Raw genomic sequence first — 21,458 nt, forward strand, 5'->3', positions numbered from 1 at the left:
TTTATTTTGCTATTTTCTACATTGTAGAATAGTAGTGAATACATCAAAATTATGAAATAACACATGGAATCATGTAGTATGCAAATATGTGAGATTCTTTAAAGTAGCCACCCTTGCCTTGATGACAGCTTTGCACACTCTTGGAATGCATTTCAAATAACAGGTGGGTCTTGTTAAAAGTTCATTTGTGGAATTTATTTCCTTCTTAAGGCATTTAAGCCAATCAGTTGTGTTGTGACAAGGTAGGTGTGGTACAGAGAAGATAGCCCTATTTGGTAAAAGACCAAGTCCATTTTATGTCAAGAACAGCTCAAATAAGCAAAGAGAAATGACAGTCCATCATTACTTTAATACATGAAGGTCAGTCAATGCGGAACATTTCAAGAACTTTGAAAGTTTCTTCAAGTACAGTCACAATAACCATCAAGTGCTATGATGAAACTGGCTCTCATGAGGACCACCACAGGAAAGGAAGACCCAGAGTTATCTCTGCTACAGAGGATAAGTTCAGCCTCAGAAATTGCAGCCCAAATAAATGCTTCACAGAGTTCAAGTAACAGACACATCTCAACATCAACTGTTCAGAGGAGCCTGCGTGAATCAGGCCTTCATGGTCAAATTGCTGCAAAGAAAACACCACTAAAGGACACTAATAAGAAGAATTAGACCAGTGGATATCTGTCCTTTGGTCTGATTTTGTCCAAATGTAAGATTTTTGGTTCCAACCACTGTGTCTTTGTGAAATGCAGAGTAGGTGAACACATGATCTCTGCATGTGTGGTTCCCACTGTAAAGCATGGAGGAGGAGGAGGTGTGATGGTGTGGGGGTGCTTTACTGGTGACACTGTCTGTGATTTATTTATAATTCAAGGCACACTTAACCAGTATGGCTACCACAGCATTCTGCAGCGATACGCCATCCCATCTGGTTAGCGCTTAGTGGGACTATCATGTGTTTTTCAACAGGACAATGACACAACACACCTTCAGGCTGTGTACGGGCTATTTTACTAAGAAGGAGAGTGATGAAGTGCTGCTTCAGATGACCTGGCCTCCACAATCACCCGACCTCAACCCAATTGAGATGGTTTCGGATGAGTTGGACCGCAGAGTGAAGGAAAAGCAACCAACAAGTGCTCAGCATATGTGGGAACTCCTTCGAAACTGTTGGAAAAGCATTCCAGGTGAAGCTGGTCGAAGAGAGTGTGCAAAGCTGTCAAAGACAAATGATGATTACTTTGAAGAATCTCTAATATAAAATATATTTTGATTTGTTTAACACTATTTTGGTCACTACATGATTCCATATGTGTTATTTCATTGAGTTGATGTCTTCACTATTATTCTATAATGTAGAAAATAGTACAAATTAAGAAAAACTCTTGAATGATTATCTGTGTCCAAACATTTGACTGGTACTGTACATGATCAAAATCAAATCTTAGAATCAACTATTAAAGAGTACCAGAATCCACTGGATTATCCAATTACATTGAATGAACTACAGGACAAAATACAAACCCACTCCAACCCGAAAGACCTGTGGGGTTGGTGGTATCCTAAATTACAGTGCCTTGCGAAAGTATTCGGCCCTCTTGAACTTTGCGACCTTTTGCCACATTTCAGGCTTCAAACATAAAGATATAAAACTGTATTTTTTTGTGAAGAATCAACAACAAGTGGGACACAATCATGAAGTGGAACGACATTTATTGGATATTTCAAACTTTTTTAACAAATCAAAAACTGAAAAATTGGGCGTGCAAAATTATTAAGTTATTATTAAGTTAATACTTTGTAGCTCCACCTTTTGCTGCGATTACAGCTGTAAGTCGCTTGGGGTATGTCTCTATCAGTTTTGCACATCGAGAGAGCGAAATTTTTTCCCATTCCTCCTTGCAAAACAGCTCGAGCTCAGTGAGGTTGGATGGAGAGCATTTGTGAACAGCAGTTTTCAGTTCTTTCCACAGATTCTCGATTGGATTCATGTCTGGACTTTGACTTGGCCATTCTAACACCTGGATATGTTTATTTTTGAACCATTCCATTGTAGATTTTGCTTTATGTTTTGGATCATTGTCTTGTTGGAAGACAAATTTCCGTCCCAGTCTCAGGTCTTTTGCAGACTCCATCAGGTTTTCTTCCAGAATGGTCCTGTATTTGGCTCCATCCATCTTCCCATCAATTTTAACCATCTTCCCTGTCCCTGCTGAAGAAAAGCAGGCCCAAACCATGATGCTGCCACCACCATGTTTGACAGTGGGGATGGTGTTCAGGGTGATGAGCTGTGTTGCTTTTACGCCAAACATAACATTTTGCATTGTTGCCAAAAAGTTCAATTTTGGTTTCATCTGACCAGAGCACCTTCTTCCACATGTTTGGTGTGTGGCAAACTTTAAACGACACTTTTTATGGATATCTTTAAGAAATGGCTTTCTTCTTGCCACTCTTCCATAAAGGCCAGATTTGTGCAATATACGACTGATTGTTGTCCTATGGACAGAGTCTCCCACCTCAGCTGTAGATCTCTGCAGTTCATCCAGAGTGATCATGGGCCTCTTGGCTGCATCTCTGATCAGTCTTCTCCTTGTATGAGCTGAAAGTTTAGAGGGACGGCCAGGTCTTGGTAGATTTGCAGTGGTCTGATACTCCTTCCATTTCAATATTATCGCTTGCACAGTGCTCCTTGGGATGTTTAAAGCTTGGGAAATCTTTTTGTATCCAAATCCGGCTTTAAACTCCTTCACAACAGTATCTCGGACCTGCCTGGTGTGTTCCTTGTTCTTCGTGATGCTCTCTGCGCTTTTAACGGACCTCTGAGACTATCACAGTGCAGGTGCATTTATACGGAGACTTGATTACACACAGGTGGATTGTATTTATCATCATTAGTCATTTAAGTCAACATTGGATCATTCAGAGATCCTCACTGAACTTCTGGAGAGAGTTTGCTACACTGAAAGTAAAGGGGCTGAATAATTTTGCACGCCCAATTTTTCAGTTTTTGATTTGTTAAAAAAGTTTGAAATATCCAATAAATGTCGTTCCACTTCATGATTGTGTCCCACTTGTTGTTGATTCTTCACAAAAAAATACAGTTTTATATCTTTATGTTTGAAGCCTGAAATGTGGCAAAAGGTCGCAAAGTTCAAGGGGGCCGAATACTTTCACAAGACACTGTAAGTGAAAAATATACAGACCACAAATTCCAATTGGCTACACTTAAACTTTTTAACATCATCCTCAGCTCTGGCATATTCCTCAATATTTGTAACCAAAGACTGATTAACACAATCCACAAAAGTGGAGACAAATTTTACCCCAGTAACAACCATGGGATATGCGTCAACATCAACCTTGGGAAAATACTCTGTGTTACCATTAACAGCAGACTCGTACATTTCCTCAGCGAGAACAATGTACTGAGCAAATGTCAAATTGGCTTTTTACCAAATTACCGTGCGACAGACCACGTATTCACCCTGCAAACCCAATTAACAAACAAACAAACCAAAACAAAGGCAAAGTCTTCTCATGCTTTGTTGATTTCAAAAAAGCTTTCGACTCAATTTGGAATGAGGGCCAGCTATACAAATTAATGGAAAGTGGTGTTGGGAGAAAAATATACAACATTATAAAAATCCATGTACACAAACAAGTATGCGGTTGTCACGTGTGCTCCCTCTCCGGCCCTCTAGGTCACCAGGCTGATCGTTATGGCGCACACTTGTCACTATCGTTACGCACATCTGCACGTCATCAGACTCACCTGGACTCCATCACTTCTTTGATTACCTGCCCTATATATGTCACTCCCACTGGTTCCTTCACCAGGTGTCATTGTTTCTGTTTCTGTTTCCTGTCTGTGCGTTGTTCGAGTTTCTTGTTTTGTATTATGTTCCATGTATTTTTTTTAAACACTCACTCCCTGAACTTGTTTCCCGACTCTCAGGGCACATCGTTGCAACGGCAAAAAAAAAACATTTCTTTCCACATGGCCATGGGGTGAGACCGGGATGCAGCTTAAGCCCCACCCTCTTCAACATATAAATTAATTGGCAAGGGCACTAGAACAGTCTGCAGCACTCGGCCTCATCCTACTAGAATCTCAAGTCAAAAGTCTACTGTTGGCTGATGATCTAGTGCTGCTGTCCCAAACCAAAGAAGGCCTACAGCAGCACCTAGATCTTCTGCACAGATTCTGTCAGACCTGGGCCATGACATTAAATCTCAGTAAGACAAAAATAATGGTGTTCCAAAAAAGGTCCAGTTGCCATCAGTTTTAGAACCCATTGCCCTTTACGATTGTGAAGTCTGGGGTCCGCTCACCAACCAAGAATTCACAAATTGCGACAAACACCAAATTGAGACTGCATTCAGAATTCTGCAAAAAATCCTCAGTGTACAACGTTAAACACAAAATAATGCATGCAGAGCAGAATTAATCAGATACCCGCTAATTATCAAAATCCAGAAAAGAGGTGTTAAATTCTACAACCACCTAAAATGAAGCGATTCCCAAACCTTTCATAACAAAGGCATCACCTACAGAGAGATGAACCTGGAGAAGAGTCCCCTAAGCAAGCTAGTCCTGGGGCTCTGTTCACAAACAGACCCCACAGAGCCCCAGGACAGCAAAACAATTAGACCCAACTATTAAGGCACAAGGCTAGACCCAGATGCAGACGGTTAGAGTCCAAGATGTTTATTAACAATCCAAAAGGGGTAGGCAAGAGAATAGTCGTGGACAGGCAAAAGGTCAAAACCAGAGTTCCAGAGGTACAGAATGGCAGGCAGGCTCGAGGTCAGGGCAGGCAGAATGGTCAGGCAGGCGGGAATAGAGTCCAGACAAACAGGCAAAGGTTAAAACCGGGAACACTAGTAAAAGAGAATAGAAAAGCAGGCGCACGGGAAAACACGCTGGTTGACTTGGAAACATACAGGACGAACTGGCACAGAGAGACAGGAAACACAGGGATAAATACACTGGGGAAATAAGCGACACCTGGAGGAGGTGGAGACAAGCACAAGGACAGGTGAAACAGATCAGGGCGTGACACCAACCAAATGAGAAAAACAAAATATAATTTTCTTGACACATTGGAAACAATTTTACATAAAAACAGAGCAAATTAGAATTGTATTTGGCCATAAACAGAGAGTACACAGTGGCAGAATTTGGGAAAGCTTTGACTATGTACAGACTCAGTGAGCATAGCCTTGCTATTGAGAAAGGCCGTCGAAGGCAGACATGGCTCTCAAGAGAAGACAGGCTGTGTGCTCACTGCCCACAAAATGAGGTGGAAACAGAGCTGCACTTCCTAACCTCCTGCCAAATGTATGACCGTATTAGAGACACATATTTCGCACAGATTAGACAGACCCACAAAGAATTCCAAAACAAATCCAAATTTGATAAAAAATCCCATATCTATTAGGTGAAATACCACAGTGTGCCATCACGGCAGCAAATCTGTGACCTGTTGCCACAAGAAAAGGGCAACCAGTGAAGAACATACACCAGTGTAAATACCACCTATATTTATGTTTATTTATTTTCCCTGTTGTACTTTAACTATTTGCACATCATTAAACCACTGTATAAATCCATAATATGACATTTGAAATGTCTTTATTCTTTTAAAAATGTTGTGAGTGTAATGTTTACGGTACATTTATTCTTGTTTATTTGACTTTTGTTTATTATCTATTTCACTTGCTTTGCCAATGTAAACATACGTTTCCCATACCAATAAAGGCCTTACATGAATTGACAGAGACAGAGAGACAGAGAGAGAGATGGGTTAAGTGGTTAAGCAGTATGTGTGCGTGCACAAGAGAAAAGTATGAACTGTGTGTATGTTTGTATGCACCATGTATGTGTGTGTGCATGAGATCTTCTACGTGAAGGATTGTGTGATGTCACTAAAAAAGTGTCAGGGAGGAAATAGAAGAGGGTGAAGAGAAAGATAGAGGGAGAAGAAAGAGGAGAATGGAAGAGGAGAGAAGAGACAGATCCCTCACTTCGATATAGAAGGCTGGTCGACAGCTCCCTTGTCACGCTAAAAGTGACATTCAAAATAGAGCATGTCACTGCAGTGTGTGTGTGTGTGTGTGTGTGTGTGTGTGTGTGTGTGTGTGTGTGTGTGTGTGTGTGTGTGTGTAAGCCCGCCCCAGGGCTTTTGACTGCTAGGGGAGAATGAAGTAAAGTGGTTCAATCCCATACAGAGAGATAGAGAGAGATACAGAGAGAGCGACTGAGGACACACTGATACGGGACACACACACTTAGCCTGATTACATTCACTCAAGTCAACCAGCCTATCTGACCTTGTTACAGAGGGTGGGGGGAGACACACAGACACAAACAGAGCGACAGAGAGACAGAGACAGAGAGAAAGTGAAACAGACAGAGAGAGAGAGAGAGAGAGAGAGAGAGACAAACAAAAAAAGCTGAGGAAGAGAGAACAAGATAATGAGAGAGAGAGGGAAAGAAAGGGGCAGAGTGAGAGAAAGCAAGAGATCCTTATCCTCCCACCGGCCCACCTCAGTGGTTTAGCTCACTGCAATAGTAAACACATTGTGAGAGTGTTTTTGTTTGTCTCAGACAGGCATGGCATTAGATCTATGAATCTATGAAAGAGATCAAGTACACACATCACTGATTTCCATGCTGGACAGAAAACATGGTGAAAAAATACATGATGTCTGCAACAGTGATATGATCTTCTATTTCAGACAAACATATTTTTACATATTTTAAGTGAATCTAATTGCTGAGGTCTTATTTTAGTGGATCACCATCTGTTTAAAATTCCTGTGTTGTGGAATTTCATCTAGTTTCCTTTTTTCTAAGGATACTGGTTTCCCTGAGGGTTAGTACTGTAGTTAGGAAAACTTTATTTAATAAGGAAACAGAACACAGGGACATACTGTACAATTGACCCTTCGCTGAATGAAATATTTAGCATATAGAATAACAATCCTGTCTAGACTTGCCTGGCCAAACAATTCAACTATTGATTATGGAGAACAATTGCCTATTCAGATAATGAGCTAAATGCTTAAAACATTACAGACTGCATCCCTTCAATGTGAGTTTAAAATAACTGCCAAATAAGGGCAATACATCATTGATTTAGGGCCAGTTTCTCAGACACAGATTAAACCTAGTGCTGGACTAAAAAGCAAGCTCAATAGAAAATCTCCATTGAAAGTGCTTTTTAGTCCATGACTAGGCTTAATATGTATCTGGAAAACTGGCCCTTGAAGTTTAAGTGTCTGAATTTTCTTATTCATTTTTTATCTTTTTAATATAAATATATACAGTCCCAGTGAAAGGTTTGGACACACCTAATCACTTAAGGGTTTTATCTTTATTTTTTACTATTTTCTACATTGTAGAATAATAGTGAAGGCATCAAAACTATGAAATAACACATATGGAATCATGTAGTAACCAAAAAACTGTTAAAAACAAATAAAAATATACACAACCATAAAGCCACCCTTTGCCTTGATGATGTCTTTGCACACTCTTGTCATTCTCTCAACCAGCTTCATGAGAAATGCTTTTCCAAAAGTCTTGAAGGAGTACCCAAATATGCTGAACACTTGTTGGCTGCTTTTCCTTCACTCTGTGGTCCAACTCATCCCAAACCATCTCAATTAGGTTGAGGTTGGATGATTGTGGAGGCCAGGTCATCTGAAGCAGCACTCCACCAATCTCCTTCTTGGTCAAATAGCCCTTACAAATAGCCCATCATGACTGACCTTCACACCATTACACCTCCTCCTCCATGCTTCACGGTGGGAACCACACATGCAGAGATCATCTGTTCACTTACTCTGCAACTCACAAAGACATCATCAGACCAAAGGACAGATTTCCACTGGTCTAATGTCCATTGCTCGTGTTTCTTGGCCCAAGCAATACTCTTCTTCTTATTGGTGTACTTTAGTCGAGATTTTTTATTCAGCAATTCGACCATGAAGGCCTGATTCACGCATTCTCCTCTGAACAGTTGATGTTGAGATGTGTCTGTTACTTGAACTCTGTGAAGCATTTATTTAGTCTGAAATTTGAGGTGCAGTTAACTCTAATGAACTTGTCCTCTGCAGCAGAAGTAACTCTGGATTTTCCTTTCCTGTGGTGGTCCTCATGAGAGCCAGTTTCATCAGAGCCCTTGATGGTTTTTGTGACTGTACTTGAAGAAACATTCAAAGTTCTTGAAATTTTCCAGATTGACTGACCTTCATGCCTTGAAGTAATGATGGACTGTTGTTTCTCTTTGCTTGTTTGAGTTGTTCTTGCCATAATATGGACTTGGTATTTTACCAAATAGGGCTCTCTACTGTATACTACTCCTACCCTGTCACAACACAACTGATTGGCTTAAATGCCTTAAGAAGGAAATAAATTCCACAAATGAACTTTTAACAAGGCACACCTGTTAATTGAAATGCATTCCAGGTGACTACCTCATGAAGCTGGTTGAGACAAGGTCAAGAGTGTGCAAAGCTGTCATCAAGGCAAAGGGTGGCTACTTTGAATAATCTCAAACATAAAATATATTTTGATTTGTTTAACACTTTTTGGGTTTCTACATGATTCCATATGTGTTATTTCATAGTTTTGATGTCGCCACTATTACGCTACAATGTAGAAAATAGTAAAAATAAAGAAAAGCCCTAGAATGAGTAGGTGTGTCCGAACCTTTGACTGGGACTCTATATACAGTTCATTCAGAAAGTATTCAAACCCCTTGACTTTTTCCACCTTTTGTTACGTTACATTACAGCCTTACTCTAAAATTGACACACAATACGCCATAATGACAAAGCAAAAACAGATTTCTTTACATTTTTGTTAAAAAAAAAATATATATATACAGTATATCACATTTACGTAAGTATTCAAACCCTTTACTCAGTACTTTGTTGAAGCACCTTTGGCAGATTACAGCCTCGAGTCTACTTGGGTATAACACTACAAGCTTCACACCTGTATTTGGGGAGTTTCTCCCATTTTCTCTGCAGATCCTCTCAAGCTCTATCAGGTTGGGGAGCATCGCTGCACAGCTATTTTCAGGTCCCTCCAGAGATGTTTGATCGGGTACAAGTCCAGGCTCTGGCTGTGCCCCTCAAGGACATTCAGAGTCTTGCCCCGAAGCCATTCAGAGTCGTTGCCCTGTTAAAAGGTGAACCTTTGCCCCAGTCCTGAGTGCTCTGGAGCAGGATTTCATCAATGATCTCTCTGTACTTTGCTTTGTTCATTTTTCCCTCGATCCTGACTAGTTTCCCAGTCCCTGCCGCTGAAAGACATCCCCACAACATGATGCTGCCACCACCATGCTTCACGAATGGTGCTAGGTTTCCTCCAGGCGTGACGCTTGGTATTCAGGCCAAAGAGCTCAATCTTTGATCAGAGAATCTTGTTTCTCATGGTCTGAAAGTCCTTTAGCTGCCCTTTGGCATATTCCAAGCAGGCTATCATGTGCCTTTAACTGAGGAGTGGCTTCTGTCTGGTTCTCCCATCTCCACAGAGGAACTCTGGAGTTCTGTCAGAGTTACCATCGGGTTCTTGGTCATCTCCTTGACTAAGGGCCTTCTCCCCTGATTGCTTAGTCTAGGAAGAGTCTTGGTGGTGCCAAACTTCTTCCATTTAAGAGTGATAGAGGCCAGTGTGTTTTTGGGGACCTTCAATACTGCAGAAATGTTTTGGTACTCGTTCCCACATCTCTTCCTTGACACAATCCTCTCTCGGAGCTCTAAGGACATTTACTACTTCCTCGTGTTTTAGTTTTTTGCTCTGACATGCACCGTCTTCCTTATACCTGTAGGTGCCTTTCCAAATCATGTTTAATCAATTAAATTTACCACAGCTGGACTCCAACAAGTTGTAGAAGCATCTCAAGGATGATCAACGTTAACAGGATGCACCTGATCTCAATTTCGAGTCTCATAGCAAAGGGTCTGAATTCTTATGATTATAAGGTATTTCAGTTTTTTAGGTTTAATATATTTGCTAAAAATTCTAAAAACTTGTTTTCAATTTGTCATTATGTGATATTGAGTGTAGATTGAATCCATTTTAGAAAAAGACTGTAACGTAACAAAATGTGGGAAAAGTCAAGGGGTCTGTATACGTTCCGAAGGCACTGTATGCCTTTTTTTGGTAATGCTTTATGTGGTTACCCTTTCCAAGGGACCTACAAATATAATAGTGAAAGATTTCATTTTTCATATTTACATAAATTGTCAGGCAATTCCGACAGCTCCTCTCAGACTGAACTGCATTTTCAGTCCTCTCTCTCTCTCTGTGTGTGTGTGTGTGTGTGTGTGTGTGTGTGTGTGTGTGTGTGTGTGTGTGTGTGTGTGTGTGTGTGTGTGTGTGTGTGTGTGTGTGTGTGTGTGTGTGTGTGTGTGTGTGTGTGTGTGTGTGTGTGTGTGTGCTTGCCACAGCGGCTGGCAGCTCTTGTAATTTGTCACTTTTCCCTCTTAAGCAGACAACAATTATTGTCTCCTTCAGACACTGAGGGATTGTTTGACTCTCCTGTCAGCACAATTTCATCCCTGTCACAGAGAGAGAGAGAGGGAGGGAGAGGGAGAGGGAGAGGGAGAGAGAACGCTCAAGATCCAAAATGAAATGCGACGTCTGTCCAGGTACCCAGGACGTTGGGAGATGACATTAAAACCAGCCACTAGGGGCACTGGTGAGCACTAAACCACGAGCTCCGGCTCTTGTTTTTTGTTTTTTTTACGCTATCCCAAACCTTAACCATTTTGGAATTAATGCCTAAACTTAACAGTCAAGTTGTTTCTGTTGTAAACGTAACCCTATCTCAAACTAAACTGTTGAAACTTCAACATTTTACATTTTGGAGAAACGTAGACAAACGTTGGAATCTGAAGTCAAATTGATAAAACCGTGAGATCTTGTAGGGTAGAGAGGGAGAAAGAGGGAGAGAGCGAGGGTGTGGTGGAAAGAAAAGGGAAAGAGAAAGGAGAGAAAGAGGGAGACAGTATGACACTTGGCCACATATTGTGATCGTTATCTGTCAATGTGCCTCTGTAGAAAATATCACAGAAAGGCCCTGCGAGTCAACAACGAGAATTTAATATGCATTTATTATTTATTAAATTCATCAAATAAAGACGATCGAATCCCCCTGGAGGGGGCCTTTCATATTGCCTGTCCTTTCACTGGCCTGTCAACATTTCCCTTCCTCCCTCTGTGTCTCTTTCTCTCTCTCTCTCTCACGCACACTCACGCATGCACAAAAGCACACACACACACATGCTCACACATTCAAGTCTGTCAGACAGCAGGCAAAGAGCTGTGTGTGCCCTGCTCTGACAGGGAGTCAAGGTGGAGCACCTGAAGCACCTCTGGGTCCCTGGGGTCCTTCCAGAGGGGAACACCTGACAGTCAGCTGGGAGTGGGACATCAGAGGGGCACTATTGTTGTATAAGTAGTCGCTTGATACTTGACAGAAAGGATAGAGCGGACAATTGTGGCAATATCTTCAGATCTGATGATCTGATTTGAGATCTGATTTTTTTGATAAATTGGACTTTAAATTGTACTTGGTCTCAGTTGAAAGTGTATTATATTTTACAAAACTTCATGCCACTCCATTTGGTATGATATCTTACTTTAAGTTAGGATACATTACATTGGCCTACCAATGTAATAGCGGTATCCTATAAGTCCTACAACATCTTGATTGCAATTTACCCTTTTAGTATGATAACCTACGTTTGACTGCTTTAGTATGATATGCCACATTCAATTGCTTAAGTATGATATGCTATGTTGTTAATTAGCTAAAATGCTAAAGTTGTCCATGATGAGATTCAAACACTCAGCCTTTGGGTTGCTAGACATTCACATTATACGCCCACCCATCCACAACCAACCCGCCTTCTTTTCTTTTTACCTTAAGTGAACTACTGTCCATACCAAACGTAACGTATCATACTAATTTGAGTGTCCCGGATTTACGTGTAATATGTAACGTCTGTTCAATGTAATGTAGCGTATCGTAAAGTAACATATACTAAATGGAGTGGCACAGATTTCTGTTGAATATCATGTCTTGCTGTGAGACCAGACTGGGAAGCTAGTTCGATCTGTTATGATCTTCACTTTACCCTAAAATCTAAACGAGGACATTAGATAAATGGCTGATATAATCATGGTTGTCGTATTTCCAGGGCCTAAAACCTGATCATTAAAATGAGGTAATAGATAGAGCGAAAGATAATTAGGTGAGAACTTCATTACTCTCTGGCTCAGGTCCACTTGAGTGTATCATATAGTTATAATCACTGTCGAAATTAACTGGAGGGGGAATGCAGAGTTGCGATGATACGAGCCCAAATTGAAAAAAATCTCCTGAGAAATGGAATATGAACTTGTCAAATTAGATGTGTCCTTCTGTGAGCGTGTAAACAACTGGTGATCATCAACAGTGCTTCTGTTTTGAGTTAGCTGACACATGGCCACGTAAACTCCCACACACACAGTGATACCCTTGGGGCAGGAAATCACTCTCTAATGCACATGGAGGGGAGTACACACAAACACACACACATACAGTATGATCTCATTATCTCAAGTAGCTGTCAACATCTCCTTGGAGAGAGTCTTTCATCACGATACAAACTGTGTTCCGCCTCCATGTGAACTCCCAGGAAGGAAATTATTATTTCATCAATTAATTGTCATTATTTAATCATAAACCTATCAAATACCATTAGTTCGGTTGGAATTATTCAACCCTCAACTCTAAACTCACTCATGCAAACAAACACCCAAACAAACACACCCTCTCACCCTCTCTCAAATACACTCTCAAATACACACACACACAGGAACACATATCACAGACATGCCAATAGCAATTTGTGCAGTCCCCCATTAGACAGATTGGGTTGTGCAAAACAAAACAACAAGAAAACAAAAACAGCAACAACAATCACCATTCTCACTGATAACCACAGCAGCTGCTAGCAGCGAGAGGAGAGAAGGGGGCATTGGGAGGGTGTGTGTCTGTGTGTTTGTGTGTGTGCTTGTGTGTGTCATGGTTGGGAATGTTGTTATTTTGCCAGGACTAATTAGCCGTCTTTGTTTGTTAGTCTGGTCCTCATTGTTAGAAGTGTGACGCTTATTTTATGGCCAACATTTTAAACTGGGATGAGGAGATTAAAAGATTCTCACTGCTGGGCCACTGTGACATAAGCAGTGAGTGAGGAGGAGAAGAGAGGGAGAGGGAGAGAGGGAGAGAGATGGAGAGGGAGAGAGGGAGAGAGGGAGAGAGAGAGAGAGAGAGAGAGGGAGGAAGAGGGAGGGAGAGAGAGAGAGAGAGAGAGAGAGAGATAGGGAGGGAGAGAGAGAGAGAGATAGGGGGAGAGAGAGAGAGAGATAGAAAGAGAGAGAGAGAGGGGGAGAGGGGGAAGAGAGGGAGAGAGGGAGATGGAGAGAGAGAGAGTGGGTGAGAGAGAGAGAGAGAGAGTGGGTGAGAGAGAGAGAGAGAGAGAGAGAGAGGGTGAGAGAGAGAGAGAGAGAGAGGGAGAGTGGGTGAGAGAGAGAGAGAGAGAGAGGGAGAGTGGGTGAGAGAGAGAGAGAGAGAGAGGGAGAGTGGGTGAGAGAGAGAGAGGAGAGAGGGAGAGTGGGTGAGAGAGAGAGAGAGAGAGAGAGAGAGAGAGAGAGAGAGAGAGAGAGAGAGAGAGAGAGAGCAGCAATAACACAATTAATCATAACTGGACCAGAGGAGCCAACGTCGTGTCACTTAAACTTCCCCCCAATTTCCATTCTGATTGGTCAGGCACGTATCTCCACAGCAGGTACGGACAGCTATAGGCTTTCAGATCATGGCACAAAGCAACAGGGCTTACTCAGAGCGCAGACACACACACACACACAAAGCCCCGTTGTTCTCTGACAGTGAAGTCCATGTTATTAATGTTTAATACTCTGTCGGTCTAGGTCTCTGTCTGTCTGGATTCAATATATCTCGTATTAAAGGATGGACATGCACACACTGGTCATAAAGAGTGGTTGGTAGTGGGTCAATTATTAATGGAGTGTGTGCTACCTCTGGCCTAAACAATACTGCCCACCCAAGTCCAGCCCTGAATCTAACAGCTATTAAAGATGACAGTACAAAAACATGATACAAGACATCACTGAGGCACTGCCAGCCAGCCTGGGTCTAGGGGGAGTTAGAGAACTTTATGAAATGATTTCCTGCCCTGACTTTACTGTGTTGAGTTAAACTGATGGGAGCACAGGAGCTGTCTCCTCTTTCAGACCCCTGCCTGCTGAAATGGCCTGTGTGAGCGTGTGCTGAAATGTGATCGATGGAGCTGTATTTGTATCACACTTGGAGGGCAGGGGACAAGTGAGTCACCCACTATCATCACAGAAATAGAGGGTGACATTTTGACAGTCACTGTCACTATATCACCTTGAATATTCTCTGTATCTCTATTTCAAAACAAAGTTGGGTTGCAACAGGTACACATTGCCCTTTATGGACATTGAAATATGTGTTGAGTGGAATTAATGATTTCAAACCTGCATGAATAATTACAGTTCACCAAGGATGCCGTGTACTGAGAGGTTTTGAGATACAGTTGAAGTCGGAAGATTATACACCTTAGCCAAATACATTCAAACTCAGTTTTTCACAATTCCTGACATTTAAGCCTAGTAACAATACCCTGTCTTAGGTCAGTTAGGATCACCACTTTATTTTAAGAATGTGAAATGTCAGAATAATAGTAGACAGAAAGATTTATTTCAGCTTTTATTTCTTTCATCACATTCCCGGAGGGTCAGAAGTTTACATACACTCAATTAGTATTTGGTAGCATTGCCTTTAAATTGTTTAACTTGGGTCAAACGTTTCAGGTAGCCTTCCAAAAGCTTCCCACAGTAAGTTGGGTGAATTCTGGCCCATTCCTCCTGACAGAACTGGTGTAACTGAGTCAGGTTTGTAGGCCTCCTTGATCGCACACACTTGGCTTTCTGATGGCCACTCCAATACCTTGACTTTGTTGTCCTTAAGCCATTTTGCCACAACTTTGGAAGTATGCTTGGGGTCATTGTCCATTTGGAAGACCCATTTGCGACCAAGCTTTCACTTCCTGACTGATGTCTTGAGATGTTGCTTCAATATATCCACATCATTTTCCTACCTCATGAAGCCATCTATTTTGTGAAGTGCACCAGCCCCTCCTGCAGCAAAGCACCCCCACAACCTGATGCTGCCACCCTCGTGCTTCACGGTTGGGATGGTGTTTTTCAGCTTGCAAGCGTCCCCCTTTTTCCTCCAAACATAACGATGGTCATTATGGCCAAACAGTTCTATTTTTGTTTGATCAGACCAGAGGACATTTCTCCAAAAAGTACGATCTTTGTCCCCATATGCAGTTGCAAACTGTAGTCAGGCTTTTTTATGGCGATTTTGGAGCAGTGGCTTCTACCTTGCTGAGCGGCCTATCAGGGTATGTCGATAGAGGACTTGTTTTACTGTGGATATAGATGCTTTGTACCTGTTTTCTCCAGCATCTTCACAAGGTCCTTTGCTGTTGTTCTGGGATTGATTTGCACTTTTCGCACCAAAGTACGTTCATCTCTAGGAGACAGAACGCGTCTCCTTCCTGAGCAGTATGACGGCTGCGTGGTCCCATGGTGTTGATAGTGGTACCTTCAGGTGTTTGGAAATTGCTCCCAAGGATGAACCAGACTTGTAGAGGTCTACAATTTTTTTTCTGGGGTCTTGTCTGATTGCTTTTGATTTTACCATGATGTCATGCAAAGAGGCACTGATTTTGAAGGTAGGCCTTGAAATACATCCACAGGTAGACCTCCAATTGTCTCAAATGATGTCAATTAGCCTATCAGAAGCTTCTAAAGCCATGACATAATTTTCTGGAATGTTCCAAGCTGTTTAATGGCACCGTCAACTCACTGTATGTAAACTTCTGACCCACTGGAATTGTGATACAGTGAATTATAAGTTAAATAATCTGTCTGTAAACAATTGCTGTAAAAATTACTTGTGTCATGCACAAAGTAGATGTCCTAACCGACTTGCCAAAACTATAGTTTGTTAACAAGAAATGAGTGGAGTGGCTGAAAATGAGTTTTAATGACTCCAACCTAAGTGTATGTAAACTTCCGACTTCAACTGTACATGGTTGTGCTGTACTGCATCCACTCCTGTACTACGCTCACTTTTGAGGCTGTCAAACTACTATACGGGGAGTAGCTGTGTGCAATAGATAGATAATAGCTAGACAATGCGACACAGCATCCATTTCACCCTGAATTTCTATTTAGACTGGACTGCTCTGGACTCAGACTGTTTATCAAAGACTGTCATGTTGAATGAATATGACTTAATATATAGAATATACGTTTTTATGCTCAGTAGAGGCAGCTGTGACACGTAAATGCTTCTTGTCTTTGTTCCATCTCTCACAGCCCACTTTGTCCTTTTGAATTAAATTCATAATCAAAAACACTTGATTAATTTCCTCTCTGATGCTTCACAGCGAGTCATGAAACAGACTCAAAAGAGGAGACAAAGGCTTCTCTCTCACTTCTTCTCTCTTTCTCCCTCACTTATTTGCCTGCTGTGTGCCTCAGGCATTAGTCTACTCTCTCTCCCTACATTTCTTTGAAAGTCTCCTTTTGTTTGTGAGGTATTGAAACTAGCCAGTTTGTCTCTCTCTTTCTCCGCCTCAACCTCCTCTTCCTTGTGCACCTCTCTCGCTCCTTTCTTTCTGACTGTCCTCACCTCTCTCTTTGTATCACTCTCTCGGTCTTCTACCCCTTTCTCTCTCTCTTCCTCTCCTGTTACCCCTCTCCCATCTCTCTCTCCACTCTGTTCCATCAGGCACGGTTGAATGGTGACAGCCATTCAATCGGATAATTAACACCAGTTTAATGCTCATTACCCACCATGCATCGGTCTAGTTTGATTTGTAATTACGAGGCGTTTTCAAAGGAAAACACGTTTAGATCTGTGTAGCACTCTTTTTGTGATGACTTCATCAATGCCATTGATTTAAACCTACTGGGAAAGCAGGAGTTATCGGATGAGTTATTATCAGCAATTACTGTAGCCTTCTCTCCTGGCTTGTGCATCAGATTATGTCTGTACATTTTCTCACTCTTTGAAAATTGTGTTGCCATTTAAAGAAAAAGGTTTCTCTCTTTCCTCCTTTTTCCAAGTTGTTGGTTTTATTGTGTTTCTGTTTATTATACTTAGGACATTTAATTAGCTGGGAAAATGATTCTACAGATATATTCTGGTCATATTTCAGCCTCTGGGATAAACAAATATTTTCCACTTGGACAATTTCAGATGTGTCATTTCTCTTCAAGGGAATGCAAAGCTCTTGGTGAAATGAAGTCATGCTCTGATGTCAGAGTACTGCTGCCACGATTGCTTCTAACACCAGCGTATAGTATACGTTATTAATGGACTGTTTGAATAGTGTTGGTTTTGTTTTCCACCCAGAATGCAATTTTAACACCTGCATGTTCAGTATATACTGTAATTCTACCTGATCTAATGTTTATTCCAAAATGATAAAGCATTTAAATACTGATCAAATTGACAGAGATTATCTTATTTTTGACCTTTATTCAACTAGGAAAGTCAGATAAGAACAAATTCTTATTTACAATGACGGTCTAGGCACAGTCTGTTAACTGCCTTGTTCAGGGGCAAAATGGCAGATTTTTACATTGTCAGCTCAGGGATTTGATCTAGCAACCTTTCGGTTACTGGCCCAACACTCTAACCACTAGGCTACCTGCCACCCCAGTTCAATAAGACTCCCAATTTATTTTTTATGGTCCAGTCTACCTTCAAATATAATATCTTCAGAATGTTTTTGTGCTGCCGCCTGTTATATTAATGTATGAGTGAAATGGTTGTGTTTTAATGATATGATCACAGCTTCTTTGTCCTTTACTGACCCCCATTGAGGGAAAACAATCCCATCCATCCATTCTCTATCACTCCCCAACAATCCATCCATCCCTCCATCCATTCTCTATCACTCCCCAACAATCCATCCATCCCTCCATCCATTCCGCTGTCCACAGTCATTTGGCTCTGAGCAGTACCTAGACAGATTCAGTCATTGAATCAATAAGGCTTATCTAAATTGAAAGTGGGACATCTCATTTGAGACTATGTCTGTATTTAAAATGACTCTCCATTCTATATAGTGCAATACAGTACTTGTGGCCAGAGCCGTAGAGGGTGTAGTGTATCATTCTAAAGCCTCCAGTATGGGGTCAGATTAGTAACTCAGAGAGTGGGACACAGGCCTCATCTAGGAGTTTGGAGTGTGGAGAGATTCACACCAGACACCAGTGGCCCATTTCCACATGACTTTACTGACACAATCATCCATCACTCCTACCAGCATGGCAGTATTACCTGCTTATTAGTTACCGCTGTTTGTTCCCAGAAGAGAACTAGAAAGCGTGCATGTACATGTGCCTGGCTAAATTGTTTGAGTTTGGCCACACCAGCTTTTGACTAACTCAATGTTGTTTAAAGCTATGTACAGTATGTCAGTAAGCACTTTATGACCATTTGCCAGAAGACCAGGTGGCACTGAAGACTCTCCTCAAGTCCCGTTCCCCCTCAGTCTCCTCAAGTCTGTGATTTTCTTTCCCAACTCCTCTTTCTATACCGTGTTGTTTATTTACCCACTTATACTGAGAATAAATCAAGGTCAGCACACAAAGCCAGCACACAGCCATTAAGATTCATTGTAATGCAAATACTCCTGCATCGGCAGCACTGGGCTGACAGGCTCTGATGTGCCAAACAATACACACACACAATACACACACACACGCGCGTGCGCACGCACACACACACACACACACACACACACACACACACACACACACACACACACAGTGCGCTGTCTCTAGTCTCTCCATTCTCGTTCTCTTTCTCTTCTCTCTCTCATTTCCTCACTTTATTCAGAGTGCCAGACCAATGTGAGTCAGGTTTGAAAGGTCATCAGGGGTCATCCACACCAGCCCTCCTTTCAATTCTACTTTTTCTGTGTGTGTGTTACCAAGTTTATAATTGTACTTGATGAATTATTTGTGTTATTGGGTGCATGTGATGTGTGTCATGCGTATAGCATTATCGTTTTTGCTAACTGTGTATGCATGTGTGTGAGTGTGTGTGTGTGTGTGTGTGTGTGTGTGTGTGTGTGTGTGTGTGTGTGTGTGTGTGTGTGTGTGTGTGTGTGTGTGTGTGAGAGTGAGTGTGTGTGTGTGTGTGTTGCTGAGTGTGCTAGCTGGTAAATCTGTCAGAGACTTCAAAGTGTCAGCAGCCTCCCTCCTTGATGAGCGAGCTGTTCCGATGTTTATCCTGACCTGCTTTTCAACTCAGGAGCTTCACAAAAAACATCAAGGGATGGTGGGATTAACGGGATAAAAGGGAGGAGAGAAAGCAGTCTGGGATAAATATTGCAAATAGAAGTAGTTTCTGGTTCCTTGGGGGACACTGACGGTGAAAGAGAGGTGCGATATCAGCCCCTGCCTTTTAATCTGGTTGTGATCCAGACAGTGTGTGTGTCTCTGTATGTGTGTCTGAATGTGTATGTGCGTGCGTCCATGTGTGTGTGTGTGTGTGTGTGTGTGTGCGTCCGTGTGTGTATGTGTGTGTGTAATCCAGATGGTATACACTATCAATATGCTACTGACACTCTTACATGTCAGGGTTCATTGGAAATTGAAGACGTATTTAGAGACTCATAAATTATGGAAAGGCATAAAGAAATATCATCAATAACATTGAGTGCTGAACAATACAACTACACTAGCAAAGTTTTGTTTTTGATGTGTAATACACATGTTTTGATCTATTTATTTATTGGAGCCAATGGTCAAAATAAGGTTATACGAAGGTCGTCCTTAACCTATAAGAGACATTTTGCCAAACCTTTTTAAATTTTTACTGAGGCAGTTAAGATGAACCCATGATGTTGCCAGATATATTAGAAAGTTTCTGTTTCCACAGCTCCATACACCCTGTTTCTGCATTCTAAAGAGAATATATTTATCAGAGGAGCCTGTATTATTCATCAGTGCAGAGTTGAAAGTGAATATGTAGTACGTGTGCTGAATAAGGTTGAAACGTGGTCTAGATTCTAATGTTCCCTACGGGAGTATCAACAGTGCACAGCCTCTTTGGCCCAAATGCGTGTGTGAAAAAGTCGTAACTTTCTTCTCCCCCTCCTCTCAAGTCAGTGCTTTTATGCAGGGTTCCAATTACATATTGACTGTTGGGGTTGCTCTAGAAATAGTGTGGTAGACCAAAGCTGATATTTTCAAAGCATATTTTAAAATGGCATATCCTCTCTCTCTCTTTCCACCCCTCTCCCCTCCTCCTCTCTCCCCATGCAGCGTGTGAGGTGGGTTTCTATAAGCCAGTAGCAGGTGATGGGTTGTGTGGGAAGTGTCCTCTACAAAGCCACTCAGAGACCAGAGCTGCCCTCTCCTGCCCCTGTGACTCCAGTCATTACAGAGCCCCCACCGACACCCTTGCTGCACCCTGCACACGTACGTCACACACACACACACACACAACACCCCTACATGCTGCATCCTGCACCTATCTCTCTGAATGCTCTGGGTGATTTAGACATAATTATCTGTAATAACTATTTTGATTTCTGAACGAGATAATAGAAGCACCTCCAACTTTTTCAGGTGATAGGCAAGAAAAAAACATATGGAAACGTAACTTTCTCTCCTCCCTTCTAATTCTTCTCTTCCCTCTCTTTTTCTATCTCTCCTCTCCCCAGGCCCCCCAACAGCTCCAGTAAACGTGATATCATCAGTTAATGGGACGTCAGTGAATCTGGAGTGGGGCCGACCGCTGGACTCTGGGGGTCGCAGTGACCTGCTGTACAGTGTGCTCTGTCAGAAGTGTTCTGGGGAGGGCGGGCAGTGTGAGGACTGTACAGCAGGGACAACCAGTGGTGGAGGGGGGATGGGAGGAGGGGGTGGAGGGACAGTGGACCGTGCCGGTGTGGTACCGGTGCGGTTCGTTCCCCGACAGAGCTCTCTGACCGAACCCTGGGTGACTGTTCTAAACCTGGTTGCCCACGCCAACTACACCTTCCGCATCCTAGCAATGAATGCAGTGACTCATCTGAGCAATGAGCCGCCGCCCTTCGCCTCTGTCAACATCACTACGAACCAGGCAGGTAGGGGATACCTGTATGGATTTATTACATAACATTTTACTCATGAAGGTCAATTTACATAGAAAAGAAATACAGTTTACCTAGAATTAAAAACAACATCTCAACAGCTACAGTAGGTTACATTTTCCTGTATGATCTCTTTTGGATTGTATTGCTGTTTGCATGTAGGGCTGCCCTGTCTGTTC

The 21,458-nt window shown here is 42.0% G+C and overlaps 1 protein-coding gene across 1 annotated transcript in view; it reads left to right on the forward strand.

Moving 5' to 3' along the window:
* Positions 1-21,458, forward strand: part of epha8 (eph receptor A8) — a 94,503-nt gene that overhangs the window by 63,433 nt on the left and 9,612 nt on the right. The window contains exons 6-7 of the mRNA XM_024378740.2: positions 20,468-20,623; positions 20,869-21,273. Coding sequence (XP_024234508.2) covers positions 20,468-20,623; positions 20,869-21,273 — 561 coding nt within the window. The remainder of the gene's footprint in view (positions 1-20,467; positions 20,624-20,868; positions 21,274-21,458) is intronic.

This window comes from Oncorhynchus tshawytscha, linkage group LG02 (assembly GCF_018296145.1).
Source record: "Oncorhynchus tshawytscha isolate Ot180627B linkage group LG02, Otsh_v2.0, whole genome shotgun sequence".
NCBI lineage: Eukaryota > Metazoa > Chordata > Actinopteri > Salmoniformes > Salmonidae > Oncorhynchus > Oncorhynchus tshawytscha.